Genomic DNA, 15,874 nt, shown 5'->3' with positions numbered 1-15,874 from the left:
CTGAGCAAATAACATATCCTCTCCAGTTAATGTTCCTAACACAGAGTCAGAACACCAACTCAGGGTATCACGTATGGAGCATCCAGCTGGTTCTCTTGAAGAAAGGACAGCAGAGACAGAGTTTGTGGAATTGAAGTCTCAACGAAGAAGAAAACCTGCCTCCAGGGCAACAGGCACAGATCAGAACTGGTGCAGCAAGGACCTATGCTTCTGGTTCACAGCCCTGCTCTCACAAGTAAATGGATGCACAGTGCTCACAGGGGCTTTCCTCGTTACTGAGTAGTGTTATCCTGTACAGGACATGTCTGTTCAGAAGGAGATAAATGCAAGAAGACTCAAGGCTCCATTCTGCTGCCACCAAACTCAAATTCTAAAAACTAAGTAGAAGGTGTTACACGGGTGGGCAAATAAATCATCTCATACATATTTTTATATGAGTATTTCACTTTCTAAAACATCTTCTATGATTAGATCTTCCCCCAGTTTATAAGCAAAGTACATTTTAATAGTTTTCACTCAGTGCATGACCACAGATATTTTTATAGCAAGCATATCTGCAAAACTGTATGTGGGACTCCTAATAGACAATACTCTTAACTGGTGCAGGTCACTAATGATTGAACATTACCAACAAGTGATCCTTTTTTAATAAGGCTTCAGTATGTTTAATCTTAACCAACAGTAAGCAGTTCACAGGGTGAGCTCAAATTATGAATTTGCACTGTCAGACTGATAATAGCAGGATGCTCCAGATTACTAACAAGAGTACCTCAGTTGGCAACCACCTGTGACCCAAGGCATGCACAGAAGCCAAATGACCACACGATGCCCGCAAGCCCTTGAGCTGTGAGCACGCCAAAACCCCACCACGTCGTACCTTCAGCCCTAGGGCTGCTGGACTTCTCAGGAAGATTAAATTCACAACAGAAGCAGCATCATACCACATTTCCCTAGTTCACGATGCTGAAATTTCATTTAATGAAAGCCTTATTTTATGAAACAAATTATAGATTTCAAATGTTTCTGTAAGACGGTGGGAGAGAAGGGAATCGCTTGATAGAGCGGAGACGCACAGGTTAAGTCCCAAAAAACAAAACCGCTGTTGTCCCTTCTTAATGTCTATCCGAACACAAACACTCCAAAACAAGCCGCCAGCGCTGCCTCACGTTCCGAACACCCGCAGCTAAGCAGCGGAAGGCGAGCACGCCGGACGCCCCCCGCTACCTCAGCGGCGGCCGGAGGGAGGGAGGGAGGGAGAGCGGGCCGGACCCGCCAGCCCTCAGGAGGGGAAGGGCGGGCTGGGCCGCCGTGGGGGGACCACCACCCACACGAGCCCTGCTTTAGCCGTGCGCACTCGCGACCCACGCGCGTCCTCCTCCCGGGCCGCCCCCGCAGCCTCCGCGGCACCGCGGGGCTACGACAGCGGCCGCAGAAGCGGGCGGGAGGGCGAGCGGCGGAGGGGCCGCCCCTGCCCCGCGGGGAGCGGGGCCTCGCCTCTCGCTTGCGCTGATTGGCTGACGGCACCCCCGCCCCTCCACACCGCCTGCCGCGAGCTTGCGCCCCGCTTCCGTTGCGCTTCGGCGGGCGGCGGCGCGCACGCGCGCTACAGCTCGGCCTGTTAGGGGCCGTGCCCGTTGCCTGACTGAAAATCGCCGCCGGCCTCACTGGGAGAGCGGCAGGCATTCGAGGGAGAGAGGCGCTCCCGCTGCGTTACTCGCGACTCGTGTATTTCGACGGATTTTTTTTTTTTTAATACCCCGCTCCTTTGGCGGCTTTCCGGGCTCACCGCTCGCAGGCGTCGGTGGCGGTGGCCCGCGAGCCGGCGGGCCCTCGCACGTGAAGGCGTCGCGAAAAGCCGGCTGGGGTCCTTCCGCGCGAGGCGTCGCAGTCGGTGGGCCGTTGTGAGCGCGCGCGCCGGTGGCCCCCCACCATGTATTACAAGTTCAACGGCGTCACGCAGAGGCTGGTCGGGGCAGCGGCGTCCGCCGCCTACAACCCCCAGGTAACGGGGCCGCCGCCGCCCCGGGCGCCCTCGCGGCGGTGACCTTCGCCGCCCTCCTCCCGGTGCGGCGCCGCTCGCTCCCCAGAGCCGCTGGAGGAGGCGGGCCCGCCGCCTTCTCCGGGGCGAGCGGCTCTGGCCGCCGGGCGAGCCCCAGCCGGTGGAGGCGGCAGGGCTCGGGGCGAGCCCCCCCCCCCGGACCCCGCGGTGGCGGCGGGGGGTTCGCGGGGAGTTGGGGCGGAGGGCGCTCGGCTGCTGCTCTGGCGGTCGCCTGGCAGGGCCGTCGGGGCCTGGCGGCGTTTATTTGGCGGGGAGGGATCTCCCGCGGCGCGCCTAGCGGACCCGGCCTGCCGTGTGACCTTGGGCAAGACGAGAGGCTTCGTTCTGCGGTGCACCTCTTGATTCACTTCTGGGATGCGTTGGGTGTCACAGCATGAAATTAACACGCTTTGATCACCTAGGGCTGCCGCTGAGCTAGAACCGTGGCGGGTGGCGTTTTAAAAGCGCAGCTGGCAAATCCGGACAGTGCTGCAGCTAGTCCCCCTCTTGTCTGCGCATGCAGAAAAACTAATTACTGAGAGCATTAAAACCCTTTTCAGAGAGGACATACATTTGTAGAAGTTTGTTTAAAGCAAAATGAGAAACAGCCTTTCCTCTGTATGATGCTGATGTGTTTACTAAGCATATACAGGTTAAAGGTTGCATTAAATAGGCTTTTACTTTCCATACTTCATAAAGTACTTGTTTAATTCTGCGGGAATGGAGGGGAGCTGAGGGAGAGGAGAATGGATCCTGATTACATCAGCCATTGTTGCATATTGGTGAAAAGAAGTCACAGAACTTGTTTGCTTTTATGTACATCAACATAGATTCCTAAGTAATACTGGGAAGGTTTGTAATGTGATTTTGTTATGGGACAAATGCAGCATGGTTGCTATACCGTGTTCAAGTTTCTGAGTAAACTTTGAAAAACTCAAGTTCTTACAGCTCAGTAATAAAAAAAAAAAAAAACCAACCAAAAAAAACCCCCCAACTTTGAGGTTAAGTATTGGAAGAATGACTTTTAAAAAGTTAACCTTCCAAAGAACTGCCTCCAGGGAGCAAACACATCTGATATGTCTTGGCTTTTTTAAGGAAAAAAAAAAAAGTAGATACGTGTGTACATGCAGAAGTGAAATCAAAGTTATGGTTTGTCTTTTTTCTGAGAAACTCATTAATAAAAGGTAACTGAAAGACACTTGATTCTTGTAGACTAATGTGTATTGTTGTGATACACAAATAACTCTATTTCATTCTTTCTTAGCCTAATTCTGTTAGCAACCTGCTTTCCTAAATATCCTTGACTATGCAAGTTTTACTTGGAAAATCCAGTCATCTTCTGCAAGCAAGAATATTAAACTTATGTAAAATCTCAAATTGTTTCAAGGGGCCCAGACCAACTACAAAGCTTTTAATTCTTTTTTTTTTTTTTTTTGACATTAAGATGTTATAGTTTAGATGGATAGACAGTTAGAAAGGTTAAGAGAACTGGATGGTTGGGCTTAGCATGGTGTCATACTCTGCCCAGAGGCTCATTAACAGGTGGAATGCTGTAGGTTAGTGCAGGACTTTATCAATTACCTGGAGTAGGCAATAGAGTGCACTCTTGTAAAGGTTACAGAAGACATCAAGGCAGTGGCTCCAAAACATTCGAAGTAGAGCTGCTGTTCAGAGGGACCTATCTAGAGTGGAGGAATGAGCTGACAGGAACACTATGAATTTCTATGCGGGGAAAAAAGACAAAGTTGTGCATGTGGGAAGGAAAAGCCCCCGGCAGGGATACAAGCTAGGAACTGACAGGCTGGTGGGAGCAGCTCTGTGGTAGAGACCCCGGAGCTACTGGCAGACGGCAAGCTGGGTGAGAGCCAGCAGTGTGTCCTACCTGTAAAAGAGGTCAACAGCATCCTGGGCTGTATTACCATATGCATAGCCAGTAGCTTAAGGAAAGCGATGATCTCCCTCTACTCAGCACTCATTGGATCACATCTAGGTACCGCATTCAGTTGCAGGCCCCCCAGTATGGGAATGCTCTTGATCAACTGGAGCAAGTTCAGCAGAGGTCACCAAGATTGTCGGAGAGGCTGGAGAACTTGCCCTGTGACGAGAAGATGAGAAAATGGGGCTTGTTCTATCTGCAGAAGAGAAGGTGTAGGGAGACAGAGGCAGGTGCAGGCCTAAGACCCGCCAGCCAGCACCTACAGGGAGGTTATCAAGACAATGGAGCCTGGCTCTGCACAATGCTGCATGATGGGAGGGCAAAAGACAACAGGCATGAGCTGCAACAAGAGAGGTTAAAACTGGATATAAGGAAGGATATTCTCATGGTGAAAAGAGGCAGGCAGTGGAGTGGGTACCCACCCAGGGAGGTTGTGCAGCCTTCATCCTTGGAGGCTTTCAAGGCAAGGCCAGACCAGACAAAACCCACAGCAACCTGGTCTCATCTCAGTTTGGACTAAAGAGCGCTAGAGGGCCCTTCCATCCTGAATTACTCTATGATCTTAAGTAAACATTGAGGTACCAGTGACTTTCGGATATGGCAATTCCTGTCCCAAGAAGATTTTTATCCTCCTCTCTCCCCATCACTCTTTGGAAGGCTTCCTGTGTAGCTATTGGGGGGAGGAGGGGCTGCAGGGCACAGGGGTGACAGTGGCATAAATAACATGTTCTAGTCTGAAGGTATGTCTATTCATTAAGAGTATGTCCAAGAGGCACCTGTGCTAGAAAACACTCTTGCCACTATTGCAGTGTTGGGGGCACTTCCTACCTCTTCTACACAAAGTTACAGTCAAAGAATAAATGTTAATTGACACTTCATTGTGTAGAGGAAAGCAAAGGCTAGGGTTACCATTGGGGGCGGTGGGGGGAATGTCTTCAAGCCCAAGCAGTAAAATATCTCATTTCTGGAAGAGTATAGCTTAGAACATGATGTATTAGTCTGTAGGTCATTGTGACTGTTTTTCTGCAAGTAATGCATCCTTTTTGGGATCCTAAGAGAAAAGCCCCACCACAGAAATACAGGAAGCTCTGATAACCACCTGGAGTAAAGTTGTCCTAAAGACAACACTCTTGGCTTCTGGAGCCCAGGTTGCGGAGTATTGCTTGGCCTTCTGTTCAGCAGGCTCCATTACATTATAACAATCATCCCATTTTAAGTACATCTTTATTTTTTAGGGATTAAAAACGCAGAAGCAAGATAAGAGGGGAATACAGAATTCTCTGTTATCCCACATTCTGTTCTGTTAATATTAGGTATGTATGAATATCATTGCATTAGATACAGAAAGACACAATAAATTCTGAATTCTTGACATCTTCTAGATTAAAACGCTATAGTGTCATGTATCAAAATTGGTTCCTACAGGGTTTGTGCAAAACTAGCTTCACATACAGGTATCATTGCAGATAGGAGGAAGAAAAAAAAAAAGTCTAGATAGGTCTCACTTCTGTGCTCTGCAAGGCAGGAAAGAGAATGTTCAAGGAGTAGAAATACTTTTCTTCTAAAACATTGTAGTGATTCTTTTTAGGTCATCATCAGGCATTATATTTCATTTCAGTGTCATCACCAAAATGTTAAAACCTAATTTTTGAGAGAATATAGTTGAAAAGATGAGGTTGTATCCAAGCAGGAGCATTTCACATACATCTTACAAATATTTTCTTGCTTTATAAATGTGGTTTTTTTTCATATTGATGAAAGAAACGCTGTCTTTTGTATCTGGCTCACGATTCACATGGCTTAGTCCTCAACTGTGGTACACAAATGTGCTGTGCAATAGAATAGCTACATTTTTAAAAGTTACCTTCTCTCACTTTTTGTAATGTTCTTAGGACAGCTTTTTGGTACTTTTTTTTTTTTTATAGTTTGACTCTACTCCCAGGTGACACATTCAGATGCATCAGTCTGATAAAATTGTTTGCAATAAATAGAGATTAAAATATGAAAGGAATCATGTGAGTAAGTAGATGTTAAGTCCAAAACAAAGTAAACTTTTTCCTATTGATTTCATTGCTGCAATAAAACCATAGCTCAGCATGTAAAATGGTTTGCTTTTTATGCTTCTGTTTATCTTGATGTTTCTGGAAAAATGAAGACAGCCTGTGATTCAAATTCTTCTTGGTCAAATATAGAGTTTAATAATTCACTCTATTCTGCACTGTTACATTCTGATGCTTCCCAATGGAGTATTGTTCTGATGCAGGTTTAGGCTTATTGTAGGCTTGCAAAATATCAGTCAAAATGTATTTCAGAAATTGTTTTGCTGACAGTAACATAACTAACAGCTTGTACTAACAAAAAAAATCTCTTGGTTTGAAACCTATACTGTTCTTTCCGTCTTAGCATTCTTAGAAGACTTAATTTTGCATTTAATGAAGTTATGTAAAGTAGTATGAACAATTTAGCCTGTTTGAATAAATAGGAACTTTGTCAGCTAGTGCAGGTGAGGAGTCAAATAGGTTAAAAACTACTACTCCTATTTAAGAGGGTAATGACTGCCATAACCATTACAAATACAATAAAAACTATAAATTCGAAGAGTTGGCTTATGTTTGAAGTACAAACAGTGGGACTAGTTCCAAATGCTGTCAGGTGAGGATGACTACATGAACTTTTCCCTAGTTCTTCAAGGCTGGCCATGATCCTAGTAGAAATTTAGTCATGCCACCATATATTCACTTGATACAACTTATTTTGCTTGTAGCTATGTAAAACCCCCGCAAGCCACAGATCTTTTGATTTTAGCTGTTATGAATTGTTTAGAGTTCATTGAGAAACTATAATGGTTAACCTTTTATGCTGTAGGTGATACTTAAAATGTATACAAAATCGCTTTTACTTGTGTCATCCCAGTACAAACAAAGCATCAAGTGATCCTACCTAAAAGGATCCTTGTGTTTAGTGGTAACAAATATATTTAACCTCATACAGTGAGGTATGTTCTACTATGAAGGACCTGCTATTTATGTTAGAAGTGTCTAGGTTCAGCAGTGTTACTTCAATACCTGTTCTGAAATAATAATTCTCAGCTTAACTTTCTTTCCTGTTTCCCCATTTCATTTTGGCCCTTACCTCAGTTTTCTCTACTTTATCATTCTCTGATCTGTTTGAGCAATTCCCCTAAAATTTAAAAACTTAAGTGTGGTGCTATCTCCATTAAATTGTGCTCCAAATCCTTAACTGTTCTGTGCTGTCAGGAAAATGTAAATCTATCTTGGGAATTCATGCTAGCAAGGCATAAGTTTGTTTTAACTTTGAGCATGTTGGCCAACCAACAGATAGATTGGGTCCTAAGACCTTCAGACCTCTGACAGGAAAACAGACACACTTTACAGAGGGGTAGGCAGAGAATTTTATTTGTTGTTTTGGATTAGCTACATGTCCTGACCTTTCATTGAGGACTGCAGCATTTGACAAAGTCATTGCTGTAGTGCGCTGATGAAATCAGCTGGTGTTGACTCTTCTGCACGAGTACAACTGCTGTACTTTGTCCAAGAATTGGAACAAATTCCAATTTGTTAACATGATTAGAAATTAAAGATTAACACCTAAATATCAGAAGAGGAATTATCAATATGAAACATTTTCTTACAAAGCATAGGTCAAATGCGTAGAGGCATTCATTCCTCAGTACTATCTTGAGTATAGTGAGACACTAATGTTATTAAACCTGCAGTTTTAGTCATATTCAATACAAGTGACAGTTAAGGGTCATTTCAGGTGTCTTTATTACTTGCTTAAAAAATGATCTGTACTGAAATTCTTATGTGTAATACTGAGGATTTCTCTCCAGCCATGCTAAGCTTAGCAAGCAGCTGCGTGTGAGATAAAGCACTTGCCACTTTCTCTCAATGAACACAGACAAATACCCAGTTGGAACAGCCACATGGCTGCACTAATTTAGCTGAGCTTGGTTGGAGCTGACCACAAGATGCACAATTCATGGATAGAATTCAAGTGGAATTTTATGTTGGGGCGAGGGACCCTGATTAATGCCGTCTGTGTTAGGTAAACTGAACTGTCTCTCTACTGCAGCATGTGTTTTGTTGTACTCTTTCCTGAAGCCAATGAACCATATCAATGATTTTTACTGAAATTGCTATGTGATGCTCTTAAGTGGTGCTATGCTGTTTTGGAAGTCATTTACAACAGTACACTGATGCTTGTATGAGTTTTCTGAAATGGCTTTATTTGATTTCATGATGAAGTTAGTCCCTTGAGTCAGGTTGGAATCTCCTGTTGCTACAACAGGAGAGGACCTTACAACTATCTGAATAGGAATGTATTTGTAAAGCCTGAAAAAGTATGCAATAACTTACAGTTGTTAACATGACTGATTTCATTATTCTAATAGTAATCTGTAGAGTGTGTCTTGCATCTAGGTGGTATCCTGTAGAGGCAGGAGTTCTAGCGCTAATAACAAATGGTAGGGGTTGCTAATCACATTTTTAAGCCCCCTATCTGTGAGTTTAGGAATGATGAAAATATCTTTATCATGGAACTGTTGGAAGTAGTTTGCAGCTTACTCCAATTCTCAGTATTTACAGTTTTTATACACTACAGATAGTGCATGAAATAAAGTAAACACATCACAACAAGCAGGAATTGCAATGATCTAGAGTAGCTGTTGAAGTGATCTCAAAGACTGCTCCTGAAAAAGTTGGGCCCTCAGGAAGGCAAAAGCGAGATTCAGAAGTGGAAATTTAAAGGAGGATGAAAGATGCACATTGCTGCGATACTAACAATCAAGGCAGCAAGAAAAGTTTTGGAGAAAAAGCCACCTGCATGTTTGGTATAGACATACGTTCTATAGTTCTTTCTATCAAATCACCAACCTTTTAAAGACAAATCTAATAAAGTACTTAAAGTTCTTATAGACAAAAATACTGGTCCAAAATTGCTTGCTTCAAGTATTTTGATGTAGATGGTACGTAGCCTTTAATATATAGCCAGTAAGTTCCCCTGGCTAATAATAGTTTCTTAGATGCTTCCTTCTTACTGGTGTGACCAGAACCACTTAGTCTTAAATACAGGTTCAGAACTTCTACACAAGCCTGTTCAGTAGGAAGGCACTAGTTACTGAATGTGTCAGAGAATCCAGTTTTGGCTGCTGTCTTTCAAACTACAACTATGGTCACAAAGGGATTCTAATATTCATTCAAGCACTAGAAAAGTGAGAAGCTGTAACCATGTCTTCAGGATGGAGACCTGATGACCATTCCATAGGCTATTTTGGGATGTTAAGAAATCTGATCTTTCTGTTGAAGATGCCTATTGTAGCGCAGAATGTAGAGAATTTGCATATGGAAAAAACATGCCTGGTCTGTGGCAGGCATAAAAGAAGAAGAGTGCCAGTCTGCTTCCAGCTCCAAATACTGTTCAGGCAGTTCTCTTAAATACAAAATGCATCAACTAGTCCTTTGAACAGAAACTAGAATTTCAGTGCAGCCTTAACTTGACCCATGCTGCTTCTGTTTGTAATGAAAACCTGTTGCATTAACCTACTTGTACAATGCTTTTAATTTCTCTGGCAAGTTAGAAAAAAAAAGTTACAGCTGTTTCAGGAGCCATAATGTAGACGTCACTGCCATGTGTCCAGGCATAACTGTTAAATCTAACTATAACAATAACGGCAAGGAGGCCACCTCATAATGGCTGTGACTTTGTGCACTTAATCTTATCCATAGAACTAGATTATGTAGTTTTTAATCATGGCAAATGTAGAGTACAACCGTCAGAACCAAAAGGAAATTATTATGTTGCTCATGGGAGTACACTGAGGTGTGGAAAGTTGCAGCAGCATGTGCATTATAGGGTGTACTTACACCTGCATAAAATATCCACCATGTCAGGGCTTCTGGAGTGTCCTTGAATACCACTTACTACTTTTGTATGAAACAAGTGGTCCTAACTCCCCCCTTTTTTTCCTCCTCAAACTATACTTCTAAATTATTTAAGGCCCAGTTATTTATGGCTATTGCTTGCAGCATTCAGGAGGAAGAGTTCATTGAAGTCTCACTCTGTTTGACCCAAGCATTAGGGATTCCCTGCTTCTAATCCTACTACTCAGAGCCCTAGATAGTCTGACTATGTGCAAAAAATAAGCAGCAATTTGGACCAAGTACCAGCACAGAAAGACTTACGATAGCATAAATTATAAATTTATGTCATGAAGACATCAGAAAGGAGACTTCTATTCTCTTTGCTAAGCCCTGACCCAAAGTTGTAGCTGAGAAGTGAGTGGGCCAACAATGTGTCTTTAGCTCATTATCACAGCTCTTCATACCAGATAAATATTCTTTGTAATGTATCCTTGTAATGTCTGGCAGTGTGCCTGACTAACGTGACAATTGGTACATTTGCAAGTCTTATATACCTTGATATTTTAATCTTTATTTATGCAGGGACTCAAACCAATAGTTTCCACTGAATCCCCAGCTCTGATTTTTGGGACAACAACTAAACTTGCTTCAGATTTACCAGCAACTGATTCTTTCTTGGGTAAAAACAAGGTGCCAGACCTACAGAAACTTTTTCAGGTAACAACAACTTTGGGAGTAACTTAAAGAAAACTGGAGAGGGGGACATATCTTTCCTTATTTTAATGTGGCTACCTACTTTTGTCATTCTACAATACCAAAATTTTGTGAAGTCTGGTTAAGAAAGTGTCAAGTACAGTATAACCTGTATATTTGTACTATACTACAAGGTTTATATGCCTTGTATGGGAGATAAATACAGAAAGTGGAAAGTCTAGTAACATTGTCTTTTTGCTGGCTTCAGATGATGCTTATTGTATTATTTGACTATTGGAAGGACTTTCTATCTGGGAATCCAAGCATATGCCTTAAAGCAGATCTGGAGGAGCAAAGCAGATTATTACTGTTTTGTGTATAATAATTTGAATATTATTGAAGCTGTTTATAATGCAGTATAAGAAGAGCACAGTAAAGTTTTCAAAGCCAGTTTGTTAGCCATGCAATTTCGAAGCATACTAGGACTTTTCATAAAACAAATCAGTTAAGGATTTTTTAAAGAACATGAAGAATGTGCTTTATATAATGTTCCTTTTCTCTCTTACATGCCACTTGCATTTGGAATGTGTCAGTCTGACTTGGTGAATAATTTTTTATACCTACCTTTTCACATTCTTTTGTTAGTGACACTTTTCCCATCCAGGTCCTCTTTAGAAATATTTCAAGATGTAGTCTTTCTGCCTGCACTTAACAGCTTTGGCTAATAAAATTAACTTGCCTTTGCATTTGTCTTGCTAAATGAAAAACACATAATACACTTGATTGCAGATAGCCTATTTGTCAGGAGGTTTTCCTCACAGAAGTCTCTTTATTTACCTGAGGTAGCTTGTTCCTTATGGCCTTGATATGGGTGTTCATTTCTTTTGTTTGTTTTCTTTTTAAATTCTTCCCACAGAAAGCAGATGGACTGCCAGTACACCTGAAACGAGGAGTTCCAGATAAGCTGCTTTATCGGACCACTATGGCTCTAACAATAGGCGGGACAATCTACTGTCTAGTAGCACTGTACATGGCCTCACAGCCAAGAAACCAAAAGTAAACGAACCGCAACTCATGGGACTCGTGACACTTCTCTGAAGGACCTCCTGCACATATCTCTTTGCACTTGCTTTAATTCTGTGATCATATAAGGTTCATTACTCAGATCAAATTTCTCTTGAGAAAATGTTTTTAAATTGGTTGCCTTATGTGTTCTAGAAATCAATATAAACAGGTTTAAAGACATAATTTTAACATATGGTTGTAGCTTTGCATTTGTTGTCTTGCAGGAGTGTATGAACAGTTGGAGAAAGTTAAGCTTTTCCTTCCTTCCCTCCCCCAACTTAAACAATGTTAGAGATAGGACAGGACAAATACTTTGTGGGCTATGCTCCACATTCCTTAGTGGGAGGATGCTGCTGGTTTCCAAAACAGTAAAAGCAAATAATGTAATTATTATAACATACTGGGAGCCTGTTTCTGTCATACACAGCTCATTTTACATAAGCAGGTGGCAGTGAAACTTTTCCAAATGCTGGTATATTATTAAATATTTGTACCTCTGATGGTAGGACAAAGGGCTTATCACCTTGGAGCATTTAAAGTGGATTTATTCTGTAATGTTAGCATCACTGTACACAGCAGAGTGCACCAATATTGTAGCGTCAATTATAACAGTTTTTGGACTTTCATTTGTCAAACTATCTTATTGTGCAATAAAGATAACTACATGAATAATAAAATAGGCAACTCTTGAAAGTTTCAGACCACGTCAGCTGGCCTGGTAGTGAAATAAGCAGATTGGTACACTTTTGTTTAAGTTCAACCTGTAGATCTCAAACCAGACAATTGATTCAGCTACATTACTGTAATCTTTTTGAGATGGTAATCCTCTTAAAACCTTCTCTCAGAACTCATTGGGTGTTTAACTATAATTTTAGGTGAAACAGGTCACTGTCATAGCTCAGCTGCATATTATTTTCAGTGCACGCACATACCTCTTTATGTAGACACAGACACATACATTTCCTTTGCTGTGTGGGTGGAAAAGAGAGAAGCCAATAAACCCCTTTCCCTTGTAATATCATAGCCTTGAACTGCAAGTTTCCCACAAGTCTTCACAGAAAGTATCCTCTAATTTGATAGATACTCCTCTGTCTATGAACATTGAGTATTCACTCTTGGTCACCCAGGCTCTGGATAAGCATGGATTCACTGGCCTCTGTAAAGACCCATCTCTCCCAGAACTGTGCAGAAACCACCTTCCATGTAAATCGGGAAAACAGTTGATAACAGAACATAAAATTCCCATTCAATCTTTTACTAAAAACATTCTGATTTTTTTTTCCAGTCAAGCTATATCAAAGCCTTATTATTGTTTCATAGGAAAGAAAAGAGCTGCTTGCACTGTGATCTCAGGTTTCAGTCAATGTTGGTATTTCAGGATGGGAGATTAAGTCACTGAAAAAGAAGTTTGTAAGGACAGCAAGACTCGGAGAATAGCAGAGAATAATTAAGTTCTCCAGGAACTGACAGCTGTGTTACCTCTGCTGATAAAATATTTTATGCTCAGTAGCCCATGCTTCCATGGCACTAAGAATCTTGTGCTATAGGCTGTAAAATCCTATTTAAAAAAAAAGAAAGAAAAAAAAAAGAGAGAAAGCAGCATAGTAGGTTATTGTCCGTCTTCCCTGCGTATCATATATTAAGCACTGCCTACAAGAATCTTCTAATAAAGGATACTTTGCACGCAAACTTGACAGGCAGATTTTCATGAGGATGAGTTTTGCTCAGAGAACTTCTATGCTCTTAGGTTCTGGTTTTGGTTTTTGGTGTTCAGTGTTTCTAAAAACAAAAAAAAAAAACCCAAGAAACAACTATTTTTAGAGTTCACATAGAGGATAACAAGTTTCTGCTTGTTGCTAAGGCAATTGTGGATAAAGTAACTAAACTGTTATCCCATAGCTCATTAACCAATGGAAATAATCTTCCAAGTACTTGTGGAAAGAACAACAACAGAGACTTACCACACAGGTCCAGCTTTCTTAAAGGGAGCTCAGCTAGAAGATTGCATTCATGTATTGCTATAGAGGTCCTGGTTGGAGCTAGGGATATCTGCATTGTCTTCCTATTGCCCTGGGTCTAGCTTTTTCCAGCTCTTTCTCAGCAGCTAAAAACACATGTGCTAAAGGGAAAAGAAAACACCATCAAGTTTGGCAAATAACCAGATGTTAGATAATTCATTGGTTTTTTGTGGTGTGGTTTTTTTCTTTCTTTCTTTTTTTCTCCCCAGTGTTTGGATTTTGAAAAACTATTTTCACTTTACCTTTTTCAGAAAAGCTGACCCAACTGAAGCAGGATGAGAGTGCTGCTTCAGCTTGTCAGATTCGCATCCCTGGTTCAGTTGGAGGTTAAAGAACAAAGAGGCATTGCTTGTCTGTAGCCATTGGGCACGGCTCCAGTTGCGAGAGAGAGAGGAGACTGCGTTTCTAGATTCCCACAGTAAAGTGCTCCAAAGAACAAGAAAGCTTGCAAGCTGTAACCAGAAGGTTAGGCTGTGGCAGCAAAATCTTGCCTCTTTTCTCATTTAATTTTGAGATCATCATAAAGAAATTACAACATGGTAAATCCTTTTTCTCCCTAGAAAAAAAGCTCTGTTAAATATCTATTTTAAAATATTTCTGGTGCCAGACTTCTAGGAGGATTAGAGAGGGTTTAAGTGTTTTGAATTACTCTTTGTGATAGAAAGACCTAATCTTCTTATTCTAAAGCCATCAAGAACACCCTTACCTTTAAAGGGGGTGGTCTGATGTTAAATAAGGTCTTAAGTAAAAGGAACCAGGAGTGAATTACAGCATCAAGAAGGCTCCTCCAATATTTTGTGTTGTTATCCCCAGAAGTAAGAATGTGACTTGGGTACTACAGCTTCGTTATATGTGTGTTATGTTCTGCTGTTTTTTTAAAGACCCTCTCAGTTTTGTCCTAGAAATTGCACAACCTGCCAGCACTGAGAACTGAGAAAACAAGATGCATTTTTAAGTAATAGCTTATACTGTAGTGTTTGGGCTTGAATGCACAGCAGAGAATAAATTATAATAAGCTCTCGTACCCCAAGGTGCTGGGTTTGGAAGGGAAAGCAGCTGAGACTTAAAATATCAGGAACAAAATTACCTTGTGGATAATCAACCATCCCCCATGGCATTATATTATTGTTGAGAGTGAGTGGTTTTCCTTCCTAAATGATCTCTGTGGCAACTTGAATTCAATAGTTATATCTTTGTAATGGTTTTTAAATATGATCTCTCTCCCTACTTTTTATGTGGGAGTAGTAGAATAAATGTACGTGAGAAGACATTGATAGTATGCACTTATGTCTTTCAACTGCTTTAAAAATAAAAGTATGTTAAGGAGAGGATTCCTCCACAGTATTTCAGTATGACCATGCCATCTCAACAGGCTTTTGCCTTAAGATTTTGAAATGTCAAGAGACCGATTATTTCAATACTAAGACATTAATTGATTGATCTTGCCTTAAAGTAAAGCTTGTCAAATTAAAAGGAATAAAAGCAAGAGAAACTAGGAAAATGGGAATCTAATCTTACGAACATCAAAAAGTTGAAGAGGGTGTTTAAGAGGTGTTTCCTCACACATACATACATAGTATTTACTCCCTCTTTACCTTCCTTCCTCCAAATTCAAGCCTTCCAAGAGGCTTCAGAAGAGTCTCACGTCAGTTTTTTTCCACTCCTGTCACAAGCCATTACCCCAGCAGATCTTAAAATTTGAAAAATCCAAATGCTTTTACACAAAGAAAAAAGTGCATGTATTGGGTAAGTTACATGTAAAATCATGCTAAACTGTTAAAAAAAAGTTGGAAGCTACCTGCATTTTATGACATAGTATACTATTTTCCCCTCTTGAGCCCTTAACCTCAGTGAAAAGTTTCACAGGAAGCCAAAGTTTGATCTCTGTTGTAAAATGGAAAGTGGAAGAAGTTGCCTGTAATCTAAGCATTAATTTTTAGCAATAGGCATGAAAAACAACCTTTTAAGTATTTTGCATATTCAGTACCAATTGCATCTTAGTTTATTAAAGACTATTAATTTGAATCAATTCCAGTTAGCTGCAGTGCAAGTGATGCACAAATTGCTAAGAAGTAGAAGCATATTTGCTGTGAAAAGCAGTGCAAGCATGGCTGTGGATCAGGAGATAGGGTATACGCTATCAAGTGTCAGTATGGTATCTCACTAGTATCAGATCTTACCTCCTGGTGCTTCTTACGTGATCCCAGACTGCTTTTGGGTATGGCACTAGACAGAAGGAACC

General features: G+C 41.4%; 1 protein-coding gene and 1 long non-coding RNA gene across 3 annotated transcripts in view; one reads left to right on the top strand and one right to left on the bottom strand.

Moving 5' to 3' along the window:
• Positions 1 to 1,428: 1,428 nt before the first annotated feature.
• On the top strand, positions 1,429 to 14,902 carry COX7A2L (cytochrome c oxidase subunit 7A2 like). Of its 2 annotated transcripts, XM_075042795.1 has the most exons (3): positions 1,586 to 2,002; positions 10,439 to 10,573; positions 11,466 to 14,902. In XM_075042795.1, the coding sequence occupies exons 1-3, from the start codon at positions 1,931 to 1,933 to the stop codon at positions 11,607 to 11,609; spliced, it is 351 nt and encodes a 116-aa protein (XP_074898896.1). In that variant the 5' UTR covers positions 1,586 to 1,930; the 3' UTR covers positions 11,610 to 14,902. The 2 variants fall into 2 exon arrangements, 1 of the variants encoding a protein (XP_074898896.1); XR_012652475.1 differs by lacking the exon at positions 10,439 to 10,573 and having other exon boundaries at positions 1,429 to 2,002.
• LOC142037962 (uncharacterized) overlaps positions 13,606 to 15,874 on the bottom strand; it is a 43,129-nt gene continuing 40,860 nt past the window's right edge. The window contains exon 3 of the long non-coding RNA XR_012652476.1: positions 13,606 to 13,733. This is a non-coding gene — a long non-coding RNA (uncharacterized LOC142037962). The remainder of the gene's footprint in view (positions 13,734 to 15,874) is intronic.

Source organism: Buteo buteo, chromosome 12, assembly GCF_964188355.1.
Source record: "Buteo buteo chromosome 12, bButBut1.hap1.1, whole genome shotgun sequence".
Lineage (NCBI taxonomy): Eukaryota > Metazoa > Chordata > Aves > Accipitriformes > Accipitridae > Buteo > Buteo buteo.
Note: the sequence above shows the minus strand (reverse complement) of the source record. Positions and strands in the feature narration are given on the sequence as shown.